This window comes from Scyliorhinus torazame, chromosome 5, assembly GCF_047496885.1.
Source record: "Scyliorhinus torazame isolate Kashiwa2021f chromosome 5, sScyTor2.1, whole genome shotgun sequence".
NCBI classification, from domain to species: Eukaryota; Metazoa; Chordata; class Chondrichthyes; order Carcharhiniformes; family Scyliorhinidae; genus Scyliorhinus; species Scyliorhinus torazame.
Window position 1 is genome coordinate 101,158,948 of NC_092711.1, and position 27,147 is coordinate 101,186,094.

The following is a 27,147-nucleotide window of genomic DNA, read 5'->3' on the forward strand; positions in this document are numbered from 1 at the left end:
GATCTGGAGCATGCGCAGTGCCGATTATAGCTCAGGACTGAAGCGGTTGGGTGGAACTCCTCACATCGCGCCCGGTAAGTCAAGAGGGAGGAATGGAGGCGATGAACGGATGGGGAAACTTCATAAACACTCCATGTTGGCCCCAAATACGAAGGTCGGATACGGCAGTTCAGCCGGCGAAAGCTGCTCGGGCTTTTCCCGGAGACAGGCCCGAGTGGGCGAAGTGTGCGGCCGGGCGCATGCGGAGGGCGAGAGCCCCGGCGTTTGCTCCGCCTCCCATTCACTCTGTTTGGTTGGAGGACCAGCCGCTCTCGTTCGTCCTCCAGCCCCGCCCCTTCTTCTTATTGGCCCGAACCTGCCGTCAATCCCCGGGCATTGTGAGCTGGAGCAACTCCTTCACAATCATTGTCAGCTCCCTGGTTTGCAGTTGCGGAGCTTCTCCCTCCCGGGAACAGGCCCAGGTTAACGGGCACCATCCTGCTTCAGACACTGGAGGATGGTTCACATCAGAGGATGGGGGAGGGAGGGATAATAAATAAGAGCTTCCACTTCGCACTCAAATCAATGAGGACTCTGATCTCTGGCAAGGAAGGAAACCCTGGCAGGTGGGCGGGGAGGATTCACAAACACCCGCTGGAGGCCCCAAACCCCCAATAAGAACCCATTGATTTTATTGTCAGTCTGCAGACAGGAGCTGGAGAACTGAACCCAGGCAGAGGAGAGGGAGGGAGAAAACTGGGAGTGGAGGAAAGAAGTGGTGAGATGGGTTTGGTTTTCAGCTCAGGGAGGAGGGAGTGTGTGGGATGGGGATTTACAGCTTTGAGGAAAAAATGTACCAGATAAACTAGAATTGTCTCTTCAGAATTTAACATAGCATTTACAGTGAAGAAGGTTGCCATTCGGCCCATCAAGTCTGCACCGGCACTTACACAGAGCTTCCTACTGAAGCCCACGTATCTACCCTATCCCAGTAACCCCACTTAACATTTCTTGGACACTAAGGGCAATTTATCATGGCCAATCCACCTAACCCACACATCTTTGGACTGTGGGAGGAAACCGGAGCACCCAGAGGAAACCCATGCAGACACAGGGAGAACGTGCAAGCTCTGCACAGACAGTGACCCAGTGGGGAATCGAACCTGGGACCCTGTAGCTGTGAAGCAACTGTGCTACCGTGCTGCCCGTTCTATCCTTGACTGGCAGTGATGGCTTTTGTAAACTTTTACAGGGGGTTAGAATTGGAGAGTATGCACACAACAAACTCAACCCAACAGAAAGGTTTGTTTCTTTGCAATTTCTATCCTGCATTGACAGTGATGACTTTTGTAAAATGAGAGATTGCAGCTCTCAGGAAAGATTAAATGGAGTGGGGCATTTTTTCTATCAAAAACAACAAATTAAGCAGTGACCTGATAGAAATTTTTTCAATTATCAGTAGTTTAGAGAGGGGCGATGTGAGAGAGTCCAAAACCAGGGACCATCAATACACAACAAGTCATAAATACAAGATAGTTACGAATAAATCCAAGGGGACAATACGGACAAAATTATTTATCACAGGTTCAGAATGTGCAACTCATTACCATGGAAAGGAGTTGAGGAAAATGCTGAGATGTTTTCAAAAGGAAACGGGACAAGCACATGAGAGAAAATGGAATCGAAAATCAGCTGAAAGGCTGAGATTTGATAGGTGTGACAGATGTGTGCAGAGTATGGACAGCAGCAGAATCTGTGACAGAATGGCCTGTTTGTGTCTTACATATTCACAATAATTCAACGTAACCTCCTTTTACAGAATAATACAGGTGCAAACATCATGTTGAGATCTGACAGAGTCACTTGATTCATCAGGACCGGCCTTTCAACGTGGAAGGAGAAATGTTTGTCTGTTTTGTCTTTCGGGAAAAAAATTACAAATCACTGATTGGAAAAGCACCAAGACACAGACATCTATGTAATTTTCCACAGTTAGCTGGAACTGAGTTTCAACCAATCACACAGCATGAAAAGAAATGTCAGCATTTACATGAGGGAGACACCGGACTCGGGCTTCAACTGATGATCCAACTTGGAGAGACATAAGAACATTCGCACCAAAGGAATCAAGAAGCAGCAATTGGACATTTAGCCATTTAATAACATCACGGCTGATCAGATAGTGACCCCAAATCTGCATCCCACCTGCACCTGATAACTTGTCGATAACCATGGAGAAACCGTGGAAATGTGGGGACTGTGGGATGGGATTCAATTACCCATCTGAATTGGAAACTCATCGACGTATTCACACTGGGGAAAGGCCATTCACCTGCTCCGTGTGTCGGAAGGGATTCACTCAGTTATCACACCTCATCACACACCAGCATGTTCACAGTGACCAGAGACCGTTTAAATGTGCAGATTGTGAGAAGAGCTTTAAAAGCAGAAGTAATTTACTGACACACAAACGCACTCACACTGGGGAATGGCTGTTCATCTGCTCCGTGTGTGGGAAGGGATTTAATGCTTTATCATACCTCCGGACTCACCATCAGGTCCACTCTGATCAGAGACCGTTTAAATGTTCTGACTGTGAGAAGAACTTTAAAAGCAGAAAGGATTTACTGAGACATCGACATATTCACACTGGGGAGAGGCCGTTCACCTGCTCCATGTGTGGGAAGGAATTCACTCTGTCATCACACCTCCTGGCACACCAACTTGTTCATACTGACCAGAGACCGTTTAAATGTGCTGACTGTGAAAAGAGCTTTAAAAGCAGAAAGGATTTATTGACACATCAACGCACTCACACTGGGGAGAGGCCATTCACCTGTTCCATGTGTGGGAAGGGATTTAATGCTTTATCAAACCTCCGGTATCACCATCAGGTCCACTCTGACCAGAGACCGTTTAAATGTGCTGACTGTCAGAAGAGCTTTAAAAGCAGAAAGGATTTACTGATACATCAACGCACTCACACTGGGGAAAGGCCGTTCACCTGCTCCATGTGTGAGAAGAGATTCACATGTTCATCCAACCTTCTGATCCACCAGCGAGTTCACACTGGACAGAGACCGTACACTTGTACTGTGTGTAACGTGAAATTCACTCAGTCATCCCACCTTATTAGACACCAAGTTGTTCACACTGATCAGAGACCTTTTAAATGTTCCGACTGTGAAAAGAGATTTAAAAGTAAACCGAATCTGCTGAAACACCAGCGAGTTCACACGGAAACAGAATCATAGAATTTACAGTGCAGAAGGAGGGCATTCGGCCCATCGAGTGCACCGGCCCTTGGAAAGAGCACCTTACTTAAGCCCATACCTCCAACCTAACCCATAACCCCACCTAACCTTTTTGGACACTAAGGGCAATTTAGCATGGCCAATCCACCTAATCTACACATTTTTGGCCTGTGGGAGGAAACCGGAGCACCTGGAGGAAACCCACGCAGACACGGGGAGAATGTGCAAACTCCGCATAGACAGTGAACCAAGCCGGGAATCAATCCTGGGACCCTGGAGCTGTTAAGCAACAGTGCTAATGACTGCTACCGTGTGGCCCAAACATGGGAGCGATACTGGGCAGAGGCTTTTTAACAGCTCCGTGCGTGGGAGGAGATTCGCTCAGTCAAACAACCTGCTCAGACATCAGCAAGTTCACAGACAAGAGCAGGGTTTGAATTCAGCTGTTGTTGCTGCTGTTAGTCACATCGAGGATTGAATGATGCCTGGACGTCTGTTCCAGTGGGGCTCCACAGTTTCCGGTATATATCAATGATTTAGACTTAAATGTATGCACCACGATTATACAAAATGTTCTCATGTGTTTTAGACAATGAGGGAGAAAGCCATCGACTGGGTCAGATGGACAGAAAAATGGTAAATGGAAATTTAGATAATGAGAGGTTAGGAACACACTTCAGTTAACTCCTGATAAAAATACGGTCACTTCAGGATAATGGAAAAAACTGATTGGTGGGGAAGCTACAAATAATCCTTTTTTAAAAAATAAATTCAGAATACCCAATTAATATTATTATGTTTTCCAATTAAGGGGCAATTTAGCCTGGCCAATCCACCTAACCTGCACATCTTTGATGTGGGGGTGAAACCCATGCAGACATGGGGAGAATGTGCAAACTCCACACAGACAGTGACCCAGGGGCAGGATTCCAACCTGGGTCCTCAGCCATGTAGTCCCACTGCTAACCACTGCTCCACGTGCTGCCCTAGCTACAAATAATTCTAATAACTTTATTGAGCAGTTCTCAAATGGAAAGACACTTGACCACATTATAACTAAGGATCTGCAATAAATGTTTGATCTAGCAAGTCATATTTAGGGCAAAATTATAAACCGAGGTCATTCATTTAAAGTGATTAGAAAAAGAAGCAATGCTGAGCAAGGCTAGGAGAGTGGGCAAAGAAGTGGCAGATGGAATACAATGTGGAAAAATGTGAGGTAATGGACTTTGGAAGGCGAAATGGAGGCATAGACTGTTTTCTAAATGGGAAAATGCTGAGGAAATCACAAGCACAAAGGGACTTGGGAGTCCTTGTTCAAGACTTTCTTCAGGTTAACGTGCAGGTGCACTGTAGCCTCACAGCGCCGAGGTCCCAGGTTCGATCCCGGCTCTGGGTCACTGTCCGTGTGGAGTTTGCACATTCTGCCCGTGTTTGCGTGGGTTTCGCCCCCACAACCCAAAAATGTGCAGGGTAGGTGGATTGGCCACGCTAAACTTCCCCTTAATTGGAAAAAATTAATTGGGTACTCCAAATTTTAAAAGAAGTTTAATGTGCAGGTTCAGTCGGCAGTTAGGAAGGCAAATGCAATGTATTCAGGTCGAGTGAGCTAGAATACAAGAGCAGGGATGTACTTCTGAGGCTATATCACGCTCTGATCAGACCCCATTTGGAGTATTGAGAGCAGTTTTGGGCCCCGTATCTAAGGAAGGATGTGTTGGCCTTGGAAAGGGTCCAGAGGAGGTTTACAAGAATGATCCCTGGAATGAAGAGCTTGTTGTATGAGGAACGGTTGAGAACAAAGAACAAAGAACAAAGAAATGTACAGCACAGGAACAGGCCCTTCGGCCCTCCAAGCCCGTGCCGACCATACTGCCCGACTAAACTACAATCTTCTACACTTCCTGGGTCCGTATCCTTCTATTCCCATCCTATTCATATATTTGTCAAGATGCCCCTTAAATGTCCCTATCGTCCCTGCCTCCACTACCTCCTCCGGTAGTGAGTTCCAGGCACCCACTACCCTCTGCGTAAAAAACTTGCCTCGTACATCTACTCTAAACTTTGCCCCTCTCACCTTAAACCTATGCCCCCTAGTAATTGACCCCTCTACCCTGGGGAAAAGCCTCTGACTATCCACTCTGTCTATGCCCCTCATAATTTTGTATACCTCTATCAGGTCGCCCCTCAACCTCCTTCGTTCCAGTGAGAACAAACCGAGTTTATTCAATCGCTCCTCATAGCTTATGCCCTCCATACCAGGCAACATTCTGGTAAATCTCTTCTGCACCCTCTCTAAAGCCTCCACATCCTTCTGGTAGTGTGGCGACCAGAATTGAACACTATACTCCAAGTGTGGCCTAACTAAGGTTCTATACAGCTCTGGGTCTGTACTCGTTGGAGTTTAGAACGATATGGGGGTATCTTATTAAAACCTACAGGATACTGCGAGGCCTGGGTAGAGTGGACATGGAGAAGATGTTTCCACTTGTAGGAAATTATTCCTTAAAATTCTCCAAAAACACTTTTGGCAGGAAAATCAGCAGGCATTGGAAAATAAACCGAAATCGCGGCAACATGTTCATTTTAACCAACCCTCCAGTGACCCCCCCCCCCCTCCCTCCAATCCCGAGCAACCTGCACACCCTGATATCTATAGTGAACCCCTGCCCTACGGAATGGCAGCCCCACACCCCTGGCCGAAACACCACAAAATACTCACTCTTGTCTAGATCTAATTTGTACCCCGAGAAAGACCCAAACACTGAAGCAGCTCCTATATTCCCCCTCTTGACACACTCGGTTCCGACACATATAATAAGTCATCGGCATACAAGGGCACCCTGTGCTCTATTCACTCCCCCCGCACTATCCCTTTCCATACCCCCAAACCTCTTAACGCGATGGCCAATGGTGATTTGCCCGTACCAGCCTCCCCGAACAGGCGCCGGAATGTGGCGACTAGGGGCTTTTCACAGTAACTTCATTGAAGTCAACTTGTGACAATAAGCGATTTTCATTTCATTTCAATCGCAAGTGCAAACAGCAGGAGGGGACATAGGACATCCCTGCCTAGTCCCACAATGGAGAGAAACATCTCTCGAGCTGATGTTTTTTGTGCGGACACTGGCTCCGGCTCCTTATACAGTAGCTTTACCCAGTCCACAAATCGTGGACCAATCCCAAACTGCTCCAGAACTGCTAACAAGTGCCCCCGTTCTACTCGGTCAAATGCTTTCTCGGCGTCCACTGCCACAACCACCTGTTTCCTTCCCCTCCACCAGTGCCCTAACCACGTTGAATACCCTCTTAACTTTTGAAAAGAGCTGCTTCACTCTCACAAACCCCGTCTGATCTTCACCTATCACCTTCAGGAGGCACTCCTCCTGCCTACCTGCCAGTACCTTCGCTAATACCTTTGCGTTCACGTTTAAAAGTGATATGGGCCTAAACAACCCACATTCCATCGGATCCTTATCGTTTTTAAGCAACAGGGAAACCGATGCCTGCCCCAAGGTTTGTGGTAACATCCCCTTCCCTCTCGCCACCTCAAATATCTCCATCATCAGGGGTGCCAACTTAACCTGCATACACACCAGCGAGTTCACACTGGGGAGAAGCCATTCACCTGCTCTTAGTGTGGGAAGGGATTACATAGAAACATAGAAAATAGGAGCAGGAAGAGACCATTTGGCCCTTCGCGCCTGCTCCGCCATTCATTATGATCATGGCTTATCATCCAACTCAGTAGCCTAATCCCGCTTTCCCCTCCATATCCTTTGATTCCCTTCGCTCTAAGTGCCATATCTAACTGTTTCCTGATTCCTGAAAACATACAATGTATTGGCCTCAACTATTTTCTGTGGTAACAAATTCCACAGGCTCACCACTCTCTGATGAAGAAATTACTCATCTCTGCCTAAATGGTCTACCCCGTATCCTCAGACTGCGACCTCTGGTTCTGTACACTCCCACCATCGGGAAAATCTTTCCTGCAGCTACCCTGTCAAGTCCTGTTAGAATATTATAGGTTTCTATGAGGTCCCCCCCGTTATTCTGAACTCCAGCGAATACAATCCTAACTGAGTCAATCTCTCATACGTCAGTCCCACCATCCCAGGAATCAGTCTGGTAAACCTTCGCTGCACTCCCTCTAGAGCAAGAACATCCTTCTTCAAGATAAGGAGATCAAAACTGCATACAATATTCAAGGTATGGCCTCGCCAAGGCCCTGTATAATGACAGCAAGATAATCCGCTCGCAATGAAGGCTCACACATCATTTGCCTTCTTTACCGCCTGCTGTAGCTGCACGCTTTCCTTCAGTGACTGGGTACCAACATACCCAGGACTCGTTGCACATTGCCCTCTCCTAATTTATGACAATTCAGATAATAGCCTGCCTTCTCGTTTTGCTACAAAACTGGATAACCTCACATTTCTCCAAATTATACTGTATCTGCCATTCACTTTCCCACTCACTCAACTTGTGCAAATCACACTGAAGGATCTCTGCAACCTCCTCACAGCTCAAGCAACTTGTGTCATCTGCAAATTTGGAGATATTGCATATTGTTCCCTCATCTAAATCGTAAGGTGACGCAGTGGGTAGCACTGCGGTCCCACAGAGCTGAGGACCAGTGTTCAATCCTGGCCCCAGGTCACTGTCCGTGTGGAGACACGTTCTCCAAGTGTCTGCGTGGGTGTCACCCCCATAACTCAAAGATGTTTACCTCTATTTGCGTGATTCACTCGGTTATGCCGTCTGCAATCACACCAGGGAGTTCATACTGGGGAGAGGCCGTTCACCTGCTCTCAATGTGCGAAGGGATTTTGTAATTCATCGCACTTCCTGAGACACCAGCAAGTTCACGACTGATTAGAACATAGAACATAGAAAAATACAGCACCGAACAGGCCCTTCGGCCCACGATGTTGTGCCGAACCTGTGTCCTAGATTAATCCTAGATTGTCATTGAATTTACAGTGCAGAAGGAGGCCACTCGGCCTATTGAGTCTGCACCAGCTCTTGGAAAGAGCCCGCACCCAAGGTCAACACCTCCACCCAACACTAAGGGCGATTTTGGACACTAAGGGTAATTTATCATGGCCAATCCACCTAACCTGCACATCTTTGGACTGTGGGAGGAAACCGGAGCACCCGGAGGAAACCCACGCACACACGGGGAGGATGTGCAGACTCACACAGACAGTGACCCAAGCCGGAATCGAACCTGGGACCCTGGAGCTGTGAAGCAATTGTGCTATCCACAATGCTACCGTGCTGCCCTTAAGAACAAAAAAAATCTACACTATCATTTTACCGTAATCCATGTACCTATCCAATAGCTGCTTGAAGGTCCCTAATGTTTCCGACTCAACTACTTCCACAGGCAGTGCATTCCATGCCCCCACTACTCTGGGTAAAGAACCTACCTCTGACATCCCTCCTATTTTTCCACCATTCATCTTAAATTATGTCCCTTTGTAATGGTTTGTTCCACCCGGGGAAAAAGTCTCTGACTCTACTCTATCTATTCCCCTGATCATCTTATAAACCTCAATCAAGTCGCCCCTCATCCTTCTCCATTCTAATGAGAAACGCCCTGGCACCCTCAACCTTTCCTCGTAAGACCTACTCTCCATTCCAGGCAACATCCTGGTAAATCTCCTTTGCACCTTTTCCAAAGCTTCCACATCCTTCCTAAAAGGAGGCAACCAGAACTGTACACCGTACTCCAAATGTGGCCTTATCAAAGTTTTGTACAGCTGCATCATCACCTCACGGCTCTTAAATTCAATCCCTTTGTTAATGAACGCCACACCCCATAGGCCTTCTTCACAGCTCTATCCACTTGAGTGGCAACTTTCAAAGATGTATGAACATAGACCCCAAGATCTCTCTGCTCCTCCACATTGCCAAGAACTCTACCGTTAACCCTGTATTCCGCATTCATATTTGTCCTTCCAAAATCACACTTTTCAGGGTTAAACTTCACCTGCCACTTCTCAGCACAGCTCTGCATCCTATCTATGTCTTTTGCAGCCGACAACAGCCCTCCTCACTATCCACAACTCCACCAATCTTCGTATCGTCTGCAAATTTACTGACCCACCCTTCAACTCCCTCGTCCAAGTCATTAATGAAAATCACAAACAGCAGAGGACCCAGAACTGATCCCTGCGGTACGCCACTGGTAACTGGGATCCAGGCTGAATATTTGCCATCCGCCACCACTCTCTGACTTCTGTCGGTTAGCCAGTTCGTTGTCCAACTGGCCAAATTTCCCACTATCCCATGCTTCCTTACTTTCTGCAGAAGCCTACCATAGGGAACCTTATCAAATGCCTTACTAAAATCCATGTACACTACACCCACTGCTTTACCTTCATCCATATGCTTGGTCACCTCCTCAAAGAATTCAATAAGACTTGTAAGGCAAGACCTACCCCTCACAACTCCGTGCTGACGATCCCTAATCAAGAAGTGTCTTTCCAGATGCTCAGAAATCCTGTTCTTCAGTACCCTTTCCATTACTTTGCCTACCACCGAAGTAAGACTAACTGGCCTGTAATTCCCAGGGTTATCCCTAGTCCCTTTTTTGAACAGGGGCACGACATTCGCCACTCTCCAATCCCCTGGTACCACCCCTGTTGACAGTGAGGACGAAAAGATCATTGCCAACGGCTCTGCAATTTCATCTCTTGCTTCCCATAGAATCCTTGGATATATCCCGTCAGGCCCCCCAGGGGGACTTGTCTATCCTCAAGTTTTTCAAAATGCCCAACACATCTTCCTTCCTAACAAGTATTTCCTCGAGCTTACCAGTCTGTTTCACACTGTCCTCTCCAACAAAATGGCCCCTCTCATTTGTAAATACAGAAGAAAAGTACTTGTTCGAGACCTCTCCTATCTCTTCAGATTCAATACACAATCTCCCGCTACTGTCCTTGATCGGACATACCCTCGCTCTAGTCATTCTCATATTTCTCACATATGCGTATAAGGCCTTGGGTTTTTCCTTGATCCGACCCGCCAAAGATTGTTCATGCCCTCTTAGCTCTCCTAATCCCTTTCTTCAGTTCCCTCCTGGCTATCTTGTATCCCTCCAACGCCCTGTCTGATTACAGGGATTGGATTCTGCTGTTATTGTTTCTGTTCTCAATTACATCCAGGACTGCATTTGTTCATTCTGTTGGTCAATGGGGATGGTCAGAGAGTTTCTTTCTGCTGAACTGGCTGGTCTCATGGCTTCGTTTCCAGTGGTCTGATTCACTCTGAGCCTTCTTGCGAATATCTGGTTTCACATTTCACAAGGATCAAAGAGTGAAAAGGTGTTTGGAGGTTAGAAGATGTTTCATTACCATTTCTGTTTGGAAACCCCCAAAATCATGCCACATTGCCATGAAGATGGGCTGTGGTGCTTACATGGTTCTTTTGTTTAATTTATCTTGGTGCTTCTCACAGAAGAAAATTATTAGGGTATGAGGGGCAAGTTGTCTGAGGTGCACTGGGAAACTACATTAAATAGTATGGTGTGAGACAGAAATATCATTAATATTTATGGAATTATTACAGATTTATACGGGGATCGGTTAGCTCAGTTGGCTGGATGGCTGGTTCGTGCTGAGTGACACAAACGGCACAGGTTAAATTCCCATACCGGCTGAGGGTAGCCATGGTCTGTGTCAGTATTTATGCTCCACATGATCCTCCACCCACCCCTCTATAATTCTCTCTCTCTCTCTCTCTCTCTCTCTTCCCCCCCCCCCCCCCCCCCCCCCCCCCCACCCATCAGCATCTCCTTCTGTTCCTTTCTCCCTCATGTATGTATCTAGCTTCACATTCAATGGATTCATGCTGTTCATCTCAACCACTCGCTGTGGGAGTGAGTTCCACATTCTCACCACTCGCTGGGTAAAGAGGTTTCTATTGAAATTCCTATTGGATTATTGAATCCCTTCATAATCTGAAAGACTTCCATCAGGTCACCCATCAGTCTTCTCTTTTCCAGAGAAAAGCAGCCCCAGCCTTTCCTGAGTGTTAAATGCTCTCAGTTCTGTATATTATGAATCTTTGTTGCACCTTATCCAGTGCCTCTATTTCCTTTTTCTAAATGGAGATCATCAATGTTGACAGAGCTCCTAGTGTATTCGAACCATCATTTTAAACAAGTTGAACATTTCCTCCATACTTTTCAATTCTATCCCTCTGGAATGGAACCCTATATATGGGCCTCACACTTTAGGAAAGATGTGAAGTTCTTAGAGACAGTGTCGAGAACATTTACGAGAATGGCACCAAAGATGAGGGACTCCAGTGAGTTGGAGTGACTGGAGCAGCTGAATTTCTCTCCTGAGATCACAGCATCTGGAGGGTGGGGAATGGGGCCATTCAGCCCTTTGGGACCCTGTCGGCTCCCTGTGGAGGAAGCCAGTCTGTCCATTGCCCCGTTCGTTCCCTAAATCCCTGTGGGTTTATTTCTCTCAGTGCCTGTCCAATTTCCTATTGAAATCCTTCCCTCATTTCTGCATCTCCTACCCTCCTAGGCAGTAGGTTCCAGGTTGTTCCCACTCCCTTTACATGTACACAAGGCTCCTGGAGCACAGAGGAGTCTATTTGGCCCATTTCTCCTGTGCCAGCTCTTTGGACAGCGACCCATTTAATCCCAGAGTTCAACTGTTTTGTTCTCTTTTTCAGAATGTACCAAATTCCCTTTTGGAAGTTACGGTCCAATGAAATTCTGGCACCGTTTATAGACAGTGCATTCCAAATCACAACAACCCGCTGTGTTTTACAACTAATAATTATGCATATGGTGTATCTGGAGGTTCACAGAGTATTCAAAATGGTGTCAATGACGTGGTTATTGCACAAAATTAAGACTTTATCAATAGTTGGTGAGGCCACCAAGTGTAATATATCCTTGTTTGCAGACAATTAGAACAAAAGTACATTTCTATAAAACCTCTCACTACCACTGGACCTCCTAAAGTGTTTTAAAGCCAATGGAGTACTTTTGAAATATATTCACTGTTGTAATGTAGGAAACTAAGCACGTACTTGTGTAATCACATTTAGTTTTGAAATTGTTATTTTCATTATTAATTTTTTTTTTTTAAAGAGTACCCAATTGATTTTTTCACATTAAGGAACAATTTAGCGTGGCCAATCCACCTACCCTGCACATCTTTGGGTTGTGGGGGTGAAACCAACAAAACCACGGGAAGAATGTGCAAACTCCACATGGCAGTGACCCAAGGTCGGGATCGAACCTAGAACATCTGCGCCATGAGGCAGCAGTGCTAACCATTGCGCAGCTTTGCTGCCCGTAAATTGTTATTTTCATTGTGTATTCACTGGTCTTAGTAATAAGGTCAAGGAAGCCCTTTTATACCTCTAACATATGCCTTTCTGCAGCCATTTCACCTTCTGTACCTTTTCTATATTAACTATGTATTGATTTCATCGCAAAAAACAACAATTAAATTGAAGTTTATTCAGTAGTGAACATTGATTATGATTCGTGAATTGGTGTATTGGGTAATTATATTGCAAAGACTAGATCTTTATTTTAAAAAATAACACGATCAACCAAAATGTTTCCAGAAACTGCAGAGCTATCAGAATTTGTTTGAAAAAATTAATTACTCTATAATTTTGAGAAGTTACGAGGTGTGGTGATAAGCCTGTATATAATATTACATGTACTCAGCAGTGTGACCTCCCACCAGTAGTTGGCGTCGGGCATCAGTCAGGTGACATCCGGCTACCAGCAGAAGGTTGTCAGGCATACACGAGGCCAGTCGCACATCAGGGTAGTTCCAAGAGAGTCTAATGTAACTCTGTGATAACTTAGTCTGTATAGCATTCTGATCGTTACCTTACCACGTGTACATCAATAAATCATCGTTCTGGCTAATTCACCAGCAGTTCTGTAGAATCATTGCAAGACAAGATCACAGAACACAACACGAGACATCATATTCTGCCAAGAATATGTGGGCTAGGCATTGGAGTAATGGTATTGTTACTGGGTGAATAATCCAGAGACTCTGGTTAATGCTCTAGGGTTCTGGGATCGAATCTGCCTATGACAGATGCTGAAATTGATTAAAAGTCTCAAATTAAAAGTCTAATGATAACACTCTTGATTGTTGTGAAAACTCATCTGGTTCACTAATATCCTTCAAGAAATCTGCTCTCCTTATGTGGCCTGGCCTACACATGACTCCAGATCCACAGCAATGTTGTGGTTGATTTGTAAGTGCCCTCTGAAATAGCCTCACAAGACACGCAGTTCAAGGGCAATTGGAATGAGCAGTAAATGCTGGCCCAGCCAGTGACGCCCACCTCCCATGAATTAATAATTTTAAAGAAGACTCATTGTTCAATTTGAAGACGAGTAACAAACTGTCTCTTTGATTGGTTTGATTTATTGTCACGTGTACCGAGGTAAAGTGAAAAGTATTGTTCTGCGTACAGTCCAGACAGATCGTTCCATACATGAAAAAACAAAGTGCGGATCTTGGCAGTTTGTTCAGTTCACAAAAGAATTTAACGGCTTTGTAGACGTAGATTAATATTTTAATCACTGTACAAAACATATCTACTTGTAATGTATGCTCATGTAGACAGACACAAACGATACTGTAACTTAATTCGAGGAAATGACAGAGATTTAACTGAACCACTTTTTTGAAAAATTCGGCCTTTAATGATAGACAGGAAAAGCCACTCAGGGAGATGAGGAAATCCAGGCTCAGTGCGGATTTGCTGTCACCCCTCCTTTCTTATACATGAACGGTATTTAGGCTGCAGAATGTTTCACAGCAAAACACAGGGGGGTCAAATATATGCAACACATAATTTTCAATTCTCTTCCATTTAACGATATTTGACTTTGTTTAAAAGCTGCCTGGGGTCAATCTTAACAAAGATTCATGGGATTTCTTTTACCCAGTGACGCACTTTCTTTTCTTGGTCAGTAATGTGTTCAATTCAATGGTGTATATTTCAGAGTTATTTAGGGTGAAGACTCGAGAGCTATTCAATTCAAAATGAAGTCATATAACAAATAAATATCTGAGGTTCAACATTGAATAATGAAACAAATATTGAGTAAAATTGGGGGAAGGTTTCTGTAGGAACATAAGAATGATGCATTAATGATTGAACAGAGAGCATTATTCCATTAGATATTTACTGAACAAATGCTGAAGTTCAATATCAGTTTTATATCTTACGGTCTTACAAGTTGAGACATCTGTTTTAAAGAAACAGTTGTCTTCATGTAATCAGTGACACGGCCTCTCAGCTGAACCATTAGAACATAGAACATACAGTGCAGAAGAAGGCCATTCGACCCATCGAGGCTGCACCGACCCAGTTAAGCCCTCACTTCCACCCTATCCCATAACCCAATAACCCCTCCTAACCTTTGTGGACATTAAGGGCAATTTATCATGGCCAATCCACCTAACCTGCACATCTTTGGACTGTGGGAGGAATCCGGAGCACCGGGAGCAAACCCACGCACACACGGGGAAAACGTGCATTCTCCGCACAGATAGTGACCCAGCAGGGAATCGAACCTGGGACTCTGGTGCTGTGAAGCCACAGTGCTAGCCACATGTGCTGCCCATTGAAAGCTGCAGCAAGACTGTGCAGTTGAACGTTGCACAGGTCCATTGGGTCCTGTGCAGCCAGCTCTGTAGAGTAGGGGTTATCACAATCACCTAACACGTGAAAGATCCCCGGTTTGAAACTGGCAGAAGCATTAAATGCTTCTCATTTAGTCTGAGGAAAACTTTCCACAACATCCGTTTGTCCCTGAATATTACCTGAATCTCGTATGTGAGAGGAATAGGAGATTTAGTCTCACATCAGCCACAAAAGTTGCTTCAGCAAAGTCTGAAGTGCTGCATTTTCAAGAAGCAGTGAGATGATAGATTTTCCTGCTTTGACACAGTTCCAATATTAGCAGTTTGTTCAACTACAACAGAATTTAATGTCTTTACAGATGCAGATGAACATAATAACTGTCTCTATCATGTCTAATTGTAACAAATGCAACTTACTGCGGATGCTTCAATCGGAAACAAAAACAGAAAATACTGGACAATCTCAGCAGGTCTGATGGCAACTGACGTTTTGAGTCTGGATGACTCTTTGTCAAAGCTGGAGAACTGCAAATAGGGTCAGATTTAGACTATTGTGGGTGGACAGTGGATGGGGCGGGAGGGCAGGGGGTTCATGGAGATGTGGGGCTGGATAGAGCGCCAGCGATAGGTGGAGAATGACTAACATGACTTGGACAGAAAGAAAAAGGGAATGTAAATGGGGGTAATAACGGCGAAGAACAGTGCTGATAGTGGCACGTTAAGAGATTAGGATCTTAACGTCAGAATAAAAGTAAGCAGTGAGTGAAAGGAAGACTAGGAACAGGGGGCAGATTGTCGAAGGGGGGACAATGGTGGGGGAAAAACAGATCGATGGAAGAAATGAAAATAAGTTGCCAGAAATAAACATGTGGGGAAGGTAGAGGAGAGTAATAAGTGACATGGCCTCTCAGCCCAACCATCAGAAGCTGCAGCAAGACCCTGCAGTTGAACATAGCACAGGTCCATTGGCTGCTCCGCTGCTGCCTGTTTCTGTAGTGTAGTGTTATCATGTTCGTCTAACTCGTGAAAGGTCCTCTGTTCAAAACTGGGCAGGAACATTGAATACTTCTCGCTTAGTTTGAGGAAGTTTGGATAACGTGTTTGTTTCTGCATGTCATCTGAATCCCATATATTAGATATATATTTGGCCTCCTCGGCGTAAAACATCATTCAGAGATGTCGGGGTAGTGAATATTGAAGAAGCAAAGATCAGAAAAAGATGATCCTATTTTGACACAGTTCGGATATTCTCAGTTTGTTCAGTCCACTAGAGAATTTAATGGATTTATGGATGTAGATTAACATTTTTAATCACCATCTGAAACATATCTAATAATGTGTACTCATACAGACAGAGACAAATGATACTCTAACTGAATTAGAGGAAATAGAGATTTAACTAAAACACCTTTTTGAAAATCGGGCTTTGTGGTAGAGAAACAGGAAAAGCCACTCAGGGAAATGAGGAAATCCAGGCTCAGTGTGGATTTGCTGTCACCCCTCCTTTCATGAACATGAACGGGATTTAGGCTGCGGAATGTTTCATACCCAGAACAAAGAGGGTCAAATATCATAAACTTATCATTCTTTAATCTCCTACCTGTGAAGATATTTGATTGTGTTTAAAAACTGACGTGGCCAATCTCAAATGAACTCAACAGAACTTATATTACCCAGTGACTCGATTTATTTTCTTTGTCAGTCATGTTTGCAATTCAAGGTTGTATATTTCAGAGAGTCTCAATTTCAGATGAGGACATAAATATCAAATAATATCAAGTTTTGAGTAATGGAACAAATACTGAGTAAAATTGTTTGATGTTTTTGAAAGAACATAAGAATGAGAGGAAATATTTGCTGGACGGACATTTCTACATTTCATAATTCATTTGAAATCTAATAAAGTAAACTACTTCAGCAAAGTGATCTCGAGAAGGCTTTGCTAAGCTTCACAAATCCCTCTCTAATAGACAGACTCTGTAAACAGGATGTAGATGAAATGTAATTAGATTCTGTTATCAACTCAGAAATAATAACAAGATGCTTTAGCAGAAAAATCCACTTTTGTAAATGCAATATGAAACCAATTGCATGATTACATAATGTTTATATCGTAAATGTTATTGGTATTACTGAGACTTGGTTGAGGGAAGGGCAAGACTGGCAACTAAATATCCCAGGGTATAGATGCTTCAGGAGGGATAGAGAGGGAGGTAAAAGGGGTGGAGTTGCATTACTGGTCAGAGATGATATCACAGCTGTGATTAAGGAGGGCACGTTGGAGGATTCGAGCACTGAGGCAATATGGGTAGAGCTAAGAAATAGGAAGGGTGCAGTAACATTGTTGGGACTTTACTACAGGCCTCCCAAAAGCGAGCGTGAAGTAGAGGTACAAATATGTAGTCCGATTATAGAAAAATGTAGGAGCAATAGGGTGGTCGTGATGGGAGATTTTAACTTCCCCAACATTGAATGGGACTCATGTAGTGTTGGAGGCGTAGATGGAGCAGACTTTGTAAGGAGCATCCAGGAGAGTTTTTTAGAGCAGTATGTAAATAGTCCAACTCGGAAAGGGGCCATACTGGACCTGGTATTGGGGAATGATCCCGGACAGGTGGTTGAAGTTTCAGTCGGTGATTACTTTGGGATTAGCGATCACAATTCCGTAAGTTTTAGAATACTCATGGAGAAAGACGAGAGTGGTCCTAAAGGAAGAGTGCTAAATTGGGGAAAGGCCAAGTATAACAAAATTCGGCAGGAGCTAGGGAATGTGGATTGGGAGCAGCTGTTTAAGGGTAAATCCACATTTGAAATGTGGGAGTCTTATAAGGAAAGGTTGATTAGAGTGCAGGACAGACATGTCCCTGTGAAAATGAGGGATAGAAATGGCAAGATTAGGGAACCATGGATGATGGGTGGAATTGTGAGACTAGCTAAGATGAAAAAGGAAGCATACATAAGATCTAGGTGACTTAAAACTGATGAAGCTTTGGAGGAATATCGGGAAAGTAGGACAAATCTCAAACGCGCAATAAAGAGGGCTAAAAGGGATCATGAAATATCTTTGGCTAACAGGGTTAAGGAAAATCCCAAAGCCTTTTATTTGTATATAAGGAGCAAGAGGGTAACTAGAGAAAGGATTGGCCCACTCAAAGACAAAAGAGGGAATTTATGCGTGGAGTCAGAGGAAATGGGAGAGATTCTAAATGAGTACTTTGCATCGATATTTCCCAAGGAGAGGGACATGGCGGATGTTGAGGCTAGGGATGGATGTTTAAATACTCTAGATCAAGTCAGCATAAGGAAGGGGGAAGTTTGGGGTATTCTAAAAGGCATTAAGGCGGACAAGTCCCCAGGTCCAGATAGGATCTATCCCATGTTACTGAAGGAAGCGAGGGACGAAATAGCTGGGGCCTTAACAGATATCTCTGCAGCATCCTTGAGAATGGGTGATGTCCTGGAGGACTGGAGAATTGCTAATGTTGTCCCTTTGTTTAAGAAGGGTAGCAGGGATAATCCAGGGAATTATAGACCTGTGAGCTTGACGTCAGTGGTAGGCAAACTGTTGGAGAAAATACTGAGAGATAGGATCTGTTCACATTTGGAAGAAAATAGACTTTTCGGTGATAGGCAGCATGGTTTTGTGCAGGGAAGGTCATGTCTTACAAACCTAATAGAATTCTTTGAGGAAGTGACAAAGTTAATTGATGAGGGAAGGGCTGTCCATGTCATATACATGGACTTCAGTAAAGCGTTTGATAAAGTTTCCCATGGCAGGTTGATGGAAAAAGTGAAGTCGTATGGGATTCAGGGTGTACTAGCTAGGTGGATAAAGAACTGGCTGGGCAACAGGAGTCAGAGAGTAGTGGTGGAAGGGAGTGTCTCAAAATGGAGAAAGGTGACTAGTGGTGTTCCACAGGGATCCGTGCTCGGACCACTGTTGTTTGTGACATACATAAATTATCTGGACAAAGGTATAGTGGTCTGATTAGCAAGTTTGCAGATGATACTAAGATTGGTGGAGTTGCAGAAAGCAAGGAGGACTGTCAGAGAATACAGCAAAATATAGATAGATTGGAGAGTTGGGCAGAGAAATGGCAGATGGAGTTCAATCCAGGCAAATGTGAGGTGATGCATTTTGGAAGATCTAATTCAAGAGCGGACTATACGGTCAATGGAAGAGTCCTGGGGAAAATTGATGTACAGAGAGATCTGGGAGTTCAGATCCATTGTACCCTGAAGGTGGCAACACAGGTCGATAGAGTGGTCAAGAAGGCATACAGCATGCTTGCCTTCATCGGACGGGGTATTGAGTACAAGAGTCGGCAGGTCATGTTACAGTTGTATAGGACTTTGGTTAGGCCACATTTGGAATACTGCGTGCAGTTATGGTCGCCACATTACCAGAAGGGTGTGGATGTTTTAGAGAGGGTGCAGAGGAGGTTCACCAGGATGTTGTCTGGTATGGAGGGTGCTAGCTATGAAGAAAGGTTGAGTAGATTAGGATTGTTTTTGTTGGAAGATGGAGGTTGAGGGGGGACCTGATTGAGTCAATTACAAGGGGTCACGATTTCAAGGTGAGAGGGGGAAAGTTTAAGGGAGATTTGCGTGGAAAGTTTTTTACGCAGAGGGTGGTGGGTGCCTGGTGCCTGGAATGCCTTGCCAGCGGAGGTGGTAGAGGCGGGCACGATAGTATCATTTAAGATGCATCTAGACAGCTTTATGAACGGGCGGGGAACAGAGGTAAGTAGATCCTTGGAAAATAGAAGACCGGTTAAGATAAAGGATCTGGATCGGCGCAGGCTGGGAGGGACGAAGGGCCTGTTCCTGTGCTGTAATTTTCTTTGTCTTTGTTGTTGTTTATAACCGACTCCATCTTCATGTCCAAATCTTCTGGTCATTGGACCAAGGGAACGTTCTCATTAAATCAAACTGAGCAAGAATTCAGCAGAAACCCCTTTTTCAAAAGCAAATTGGAAGAATAATTGGAATAGGTAAAACTTCAAGATCACAGAAAGAGAGGACATTGAGACTAATCGATTTGCTCTTTTTCAATCTATATTTTTATTCGACTTTTATCATTTTTACAGATAACACAACATATTGTCAAAACACCAGTACAATAGGCTCATTGCCAATCAGCTGTTTTTTTAGTGTACTGGTTAACACGTTCCCCTCACGCACCAAATGTCCCATATTATTATTATTCAAAACATTATTGATGTTACTCATCTAAATTTGCAGATAAGTTGTATCATTGTTATTTATTGTTCAATAATTAAACAAATGCATTACCTTACACCCGCCAAGTTCCAAATGATACCCTGCAAAATACTGTGATGGAGAATGGCAGGAATCACAGTCAAAGTTGACACGTGTTAGTTGTGAATGGTTTTCTAATGTGCTGTGGCATTTTATGATTCTAATGTCAGATCAATTTCTCCGCCAATTGCCTAATTTTCAGTCAAATTGTACTCCCACAATAGAAGGTTCTTCAGTGCAATAAGGACGCACTGTTTACTATTCAGTGCACTAAGCGCTGTTCCCTGTTTCTGTAGTGTAGTGATTATCATGTTTGCTTAAAGGCCCTCGGTTTAAAACCGCACAGAAACATTATCAAACCCCATTCATTTCCGTGTGTGGAAAAGTTACATGATTGACATTTTCATTATTCATTTACACCCATCCTGAATTGCCCTTGAATTGGGTTGCTGAGTTGATTTGCCATGTGGAACTCCGGTCCACAGAGCTTCAGCCTGATTCTCTGCTTTACTAGTCTAGATGTGGAGATGCCGGCATTGGACTGGGGTGGGCACAGTAAGAAGTCTTACAACACCAGGTTAAAGTCCAACAGGTTTGTGTTGAATCACTAGCTTTCAGAGCGCAGCTCCTTCCTCGGGTGAATGAAGAGGTGGGTTCCGCAAACACATATATAGACAAATTCAATGATGCAAGATGATACTTTGAATGCGAGTCTTTGTAGGTAATTAAATGTTTACAGGCTCAGACGGTGCAACTGGAGAGAGGGATAATCACAGATTAAAGATATGTGAATTGTCTCAAGCGTGAACAGTTGGTAGGATTTTGCAAGCCCAGGCCAGATGGTGGGGGGGGTGAATGAATCCAAGATCCCGGTTGAGGCTGTACCCATGCGTGCGGAACTTGGCTATCAGTTTCTGCTTGGCGATACTGCATTGTCGCATGTCCTGAAGGCTGCCTACCTGAGCCCACACATCCACCCTATCCCATAACCCAGTAACCCCACCTAACCTTGTTGGACACTGAGGCAATTTAGATTGGCCAATCCACCGAACCTGCACATCTTTGGACTCCTGTCTGTGCTATCACTAAGACTGCCCGTTACCACCTGCGTTACATTATCCAGCCTCTCTCCTGTGTTTGTGCGCCTGGGGCTGAAACCTCGGCCAAGCCTTCGTCACCTCCCGATTCGACAATTCCATTACACACCTGGCTGCTCTCCCACATTCTACCTTTGTAAAAGTAAAGCCATCCAAAAGTCTGCTACACATGTCTTAATTCACAGCAAGTTCCTTTCCCCTATGATCCCTGTGCTCCGAACTTGCATTTGCTCCCAGTCAATTCTCAGTTTGTTTTCAAATCCCTCCATGGCCTCATCTCTCCCTGTGTCTTGTCATCTCCTCCAGCTCCACAACCCCCTGAGATATCTGTACAGTTCTGATCCTGGACTCTTGTACACCCCCGATTCTAATTACTCCGCCATGGTTTTAAGTTCCCTCGGCCCCAAGCACTGAATTCCCTCCCTAAACCTCTCCATCTCCACCTCCCCTTACCTCCTTTCAGGCTCTTTGTAAAACTCACCTCTTTGACCTCCTTTTGTGTCTGGGTGTCTCACTTTGTTTTATAATGTTCCTGTGAAGTTGACTGGGATGATTTATGATGTTAAAGGTGTTATATAAATAGAAGTTGTTGTTGTTGACTGTAACCCTGACCTCCTGTTTTACATCCCATTGGTTTCACAACAAACTCTATCTCTGATGTTTTGCCCCCTGCGGGTTTGCAGCCTCTATAAAGACGGCGGCCGTTAACTCAGGCCTGTCACCGGGAACAGGCCGCAGCTGTCCCGCCGCTCGATGCAAACCCGGGCCCAGAAACTTCTTATTGGGGTTTGAAGCCTCCACCGGGTTTCAGTGAAACCGCCCGGCCGAGTCCAGCATCGGCACTGCGCATGCTCCAGCTCACAATGCCCAGGGAGTGATTGACGGCAGCTCAGGACCAATAGGAAGAGAGGGGTGGGCCTGGAGGACCGAGTTGCTGCGGATCCTCCCACCCATCGGAGTGAATGAGGGCGGGGCTGAGCCCCGGTCACCACGTGAATTGGAGCATGCGCAGTGCCGATGACAACTCAGGATTCGCGCGGTTGGGTGGAAATCGTCCACTGATCAGATCCCGCTCGGTGAGTGATGAGGGAGGGATGGAGCCGGTTCATGGGTCGGGCGACTTCATAAACACTCCGTGTAGCCCGAAGCCCCGGAGACGAAGGTCGGATACAACAGTTGAACCGGCGAAAGCTGCTTGTACTTTACCCCGAGACAGGCGCAAGTGGCCTCCCATTCACTCTGATTGGTTGGAGGACCAACTGCTCTCGTTCGGTCCTCCAGCCCCGCCCCCTCTTCCTATTGGTCCGAACCCGCCGTCAATCAGTCCCCGGGCATTGTGAGCTCGAGCAAACCCTTCACAATCATTGTCAGCTCCATGGTTTGCAGCTGCGGAGCTTCTCCCTCCCGGGAACAGGCCCAGGTTAACGGGCACCATCCTGCTTCAGACACTGGAGGATGGTTCACATCAGAGGATGGGGGAGGGGGAAAAGAAATAAGAGCTTCCACTTTTTACTCAAATCAATGAGGACTCTGATCTCTGGCAAGGAAGGAAACCCTGGCAGGTGGGCGGGGAGGATTCGCAAACACCCGCTGGAGGCTCCAAACCCCAATAAGACCCATTGATTTTATTGTCAGTCTGCAGACAGGAGCTGGAGAACTGAACCCAGGCAGAGGAGAGGGAGGGAGAAAACTGGGAGTGGAGGAAGAAAATGGTGCAGATGGGTTTGGATTTCAGCCCAGGGAGGAGGGAGAGTGTGTGGGACGGGGATTTACAGCTTTGGGGGAACGAGAGGAAAAAATGTTCCAGAGAAACTAGAATTGCCTGTTCAGAATTTCTATCCTAGACTGACAGTGATGGCTTTTGTAACGAGAGATTACAGCTCTCAGGAAAGATTAAATGGAGTGGGCCCTTTTTCTATCGACAACAACAAATTAAGCAGTGACCTATAAATCTTTTAAATTATCAGTAGTTTGGAGAGGGGCGATGTGAGAGAGTCCAAAACCAGGGACCATCAATAAACAACAAGTCATAAATACAAGATAGTTACGAATAAATCCAAGAGGGCAATACGGACAAATTTATTCATCAGAGGTTTAGAATGTGCAACACATTACCATGGAAATGAGCTGAGGAAAGTGCTGAGATGTTTTCAAAAGGAAACGGGACAAGCACATGAGAGAAAATGGAATCGAAAATCAGCTGAAAGGCTGAGATTTGATCGGTGTGACAGTCTGAGACGTGTGCCGAGTATTGATAGAATCTGTGAGAGAATGGACTGTTTGTGTCTTATATATTCACAGTAATTCAATGTAATTTCCTTTTACAGAATATTTGCAGATGCAAACATCATGTTGAGATCTGACAGTCACTTGATTCATCAGGACTGGCCTTTCAACGTGGAAGGAGAAATGTTTGTCTGTTTTGTCTTTCGGAAAAAATTTCAAAAATCACTGTGATTGGGAAAAGCACCGAGACACAGACATCTGAGTAATTTTCCACAGTTAGCTGGAACTGAGCTTTAACCAATCACACAGCATGAAATCAAATTGCAGCATTTACATCAAGGAGAAACCGTACTCTGGCTTCAACTGATGATCCAAGTTGGAGAGACAAGGACATTCACACCATAGGAATCAAGAAGCAGCAATAGGACATTCAGCTCCGTGAGCCTGTTCCACCATTTAATAACATCACGGCTGATCTGATAGTGACGGCAAATCTGGATCCCACCTACACCTGATAACCTGTCAATAACCATGGAGAAACCGTGGAAATGTGGGGACTGTGGGATGGGATTCAATTACCCATCTGAATTGGAAACTCACCGACGTATTCACACTGGGGAAAGGCCATTCACCTGCTCCGTGTGTCGGAAGGGATTTTCTAAATCATCCAATCTCATCGCACACCAGCATGTTCATACTGACCAGAGACCGTTTAAATGTGCTGACTGTGAGAAGAGCTTTAAAAGCAGAAATAATTTACTGTTGCACCAACGCACTCACTCTGGGGAGAGGCCATTCACCTGCTCAGTGTGTGGCAAGGGATTCACTCAGTCATCAATCCTCCTGAGACACCAACTTGTTCATACTGATCAGAGACCTTTTAAATGTGCTGACTGCGAGAAGAACTTTAAAAGCAGAAAGGATTTACTGTTACATCAACGCACTCACACTGGGGAGAGGCCATTCACCTGCTCTGTGTGTGGGAAGGGATTCACATGTTCATCCAACCTTCTGCAACACCAGCGAGTTCACACTGGGCAGAGACCGTACACTTGCCCCGTGTGTGACAAGAAATTCACTCAGTCATCCAACCTGACTAGGCACCAAGTTGTTCACACTGATCAGAGACCTTTTAAATGTTCCGACTAAAAAAAGATTTAAAAGTAAACCGAATCTGCTGAAACACCAGCGAGTTCACACTGAAACAGAATCATAGAATTTACAGTGCAGAAGGAGGGCATTCGGCCCATCGAGTGCACCAGCCCTTGGAAAGAGCACCCGACTTAAGCCCATACCTCCAACCTAACCCATAACCCTACCTCACCTTTTTGGAAACTTAAGGGCAATTTAGCATGGCAAATCCATATATCTTTGGACAGTGGGGGAAACCGGAGCACCCGGAGGAAACCCACGCAGACACTGGGGCAACGCGCAGACAGTGACCCAAGCCGGGAATCAAACCTGGGAACCTGGAGCTGTGAAGCAACAGTGCGGACCACTGTGCTACCGTGTGGCCCACATGTGGGAGCGGTACTGGGGAGAGGCTGTTTAACTGCTCCGTGTGTGGGAGGAGATTCACTCAGTCAAACAACCTGCACAGACATCAGCAAGTTCACTGGGCAACAGCAGGGTTCGGATTCAGCTGTTGTTGCTGCTGTTGGTCACATTCAGGACTGAATGACGCCTGGACATCTGTTCCAGTGGGGCTCCACAGTTTTCCGGTATATATCAATGATTTAGACTGAAATGTATGCACCAGGATTATACAAAAGTTGCTGATGTGTTTTAGACGATGAGGGAGAAAGCCATGGACTGGGTCAGGTGGACAGAAAAATGGTGAATGGAAATTTAGATAACGAGGGGTTGGGAACACACTTCACTTAACTCCCTATAAAAATAAGGTTACTTCAGGATAATGGAAAAAACTGATTGGCGAGGACATGATGAATCTTTTATTTGTTTTATTCTTTTTTGATATAAATTTAGAGTACCCAATTTATTTTTTCCAATTCAGGAACAGTTTAGCATGGCCAATCCACCTCGCCTGCGCATCTTTGGGTGTGGGGACGAAACGCACGCAAACACGGGGAGAATGTGCAAACTTCACACGGAGAGTGACCCAGAGCCGGGATCGAACCTGGGACTTCAACGGCGTGAGGCCGCAGTGCTAACTGCTGCGTTACTGTACGGCCCTATTTGTTTGAATCTTATGTTTATTTACTTAAGTCAGTTAATGATGAAATAACTAATGCACATCCAGTTCCATGTGGGAAAACCAGGGCACTTCCATTACGCTGGAAATGTCATCAGCTGGAGCAGCAGGAAGCAAAGGGGAATGACTGGAAGACTTTCCAGTGGATTTCTGGATTGTTCAGGACAAGATTCCATGCTTTGTGTGTTATATATGAATGATTTAGACTTTTTATTTAATAAACATTTTATTGAGGTACTTTTTGGTTTTACAACAACGCCAAAATAAACAATATACATAAGTCTATAAACACAGTGCAAAATAAAGTCTGTTACCCCCTTACAGGTCCCACCTGTATTAACCCCCTACTCTAAACTAAACTAACCCCCCCCCCCCCCCACTTCCCCTTCTGCTGACGATTAATTTTCTGCAAAGAAGTCGATGAACGGTTGCCACCTCCGGGCGAACCCTAACAGTGACCCTCTCAAGGCAAACTTGATTTTCTCCAGACAGAGAAAGCTAGCCATGTCCGATAGCCAGGTCTCCAATTTCGGGGGCTTTGAGTCCCTCCAAGCTAATAGTATCCGTCTCCGGGCTACCAGGTAAGCAAAGGCCAGAACATCTGCCTCTTTCTCCTCCTGGATTCCCGGATCTTCCGACACCCCTAAAATCGTCACCTCTGGACTCATCACCATCCTTGTTTTCAATGCTTTGGACATGACGTCTGCAAACTCCTGCCAGAATCCCCTGAGCTTTGGGCATGTCCAGAACATATGGACATGGTTCGCTGCCCCCACCCCCCGCACACCTTGCACACCTGTCTTCTACACCAAAGAACACCCTCATTCGGGCCACTGTCATTTGAGCATGGTGAACGACCTTGCACTGTCTCAGGCTGAGCCTGGCACATGTTGTGGTTGCATTGACTCTACTCAATACATCCGCCCAGAGACCATCCTCTATCTCTCCTCCTAACTCCTCCCATTTGCGCTTCAGCTCCTCGGTCTGCATGTTCTCTGACCCCCATGAGCTCCTTATAGATGTCGGAGACCTTCACTTCTCCCACCCTCACTCTGGAAACTACCCTGTCCTGAATCCCCTTTGGTGGTCGGAGCGGGAAGGTTGAGACCTGCCTAGGTAGGACGTCCCGCACCTGCAGGTACCTTTATTTGTTTCCCCTCGCCAATCCAAATTTCTCCTCCAGCTCCCTCAAGGTAGGAAAGTTCCCCTCTGTAAACATATCCCCCATCATCTCAATTCCTGCTCTCAGCCATCTCCGAAACCCCCGGTCCATCTTTCCCGAGGCAAACCGGCGGTTATTACAGATTGGGGCCCAGACCGATGCACCCTCCGCTCCCACATGCCTCTTCCACTGCGCCCAGACTCTCAGGGCTGCCACCACCACAGGGCTGGAGTGCCGTGCCGGCGGGAACGGCAGAGGTGCGTTATCAGTGCACCCAAACTGGTGCCTCCAT

General features: G+C 45.4%; 1 protein-coding gene across 6 annotated transcripts; it reads left to right on the top strand.

The window, feature by feature from the left end:
* LOC140419234 (uncharacterized) lies at positions 1-25,930 on the top strand. 6 transcript variants are annotated; one of them, XM_072503042.1, is made up of 4 exons: positions 13-74; positions 1,799-3,754; positions 23,583-25,202; positions 25,496-25,930. In XM_072503042.1, exon 2 carries the CDS (start codon positions 2,211-2,213, stop codon positions 3,231-3,233), a length of 1,023 nt encoding a protein of 340 aa, XP_072359143.1. In that variant the 5' UTR covers positions 13-74; positions 1,799-2,210; the 3' UTR covers positions 3,234-3,754; positions 23,583-25,202; positions 25,496-25,930. The 6 variants fall into 6 exon arrangements, 4 of the variants coding, with proteins under 4 accessions (XP_072359143.1, XP_072359141.1, XP_072359144.1 ...); XM_072503040.1 differs by having other exon boundaries at positions 23,583-25,930; XM_072503043.1 differs by lacking the exons at positions 23,583-25,202; positions 25,496-25,930 and adding an exon at positions 12,386-13,159.
* Positions 25,931-27,147: the final 1,217 nt, after the last annotated feature.

Excerpts from the sequence above, each read along its gene's own strand:
- LOC140419234 (XM_072503040.1), top strand. The coding sequence starts at position 2,211 with ATGGAGAAACCGTGGAAATGTGGGGACTGTGGGATGGGATTCAATTAC.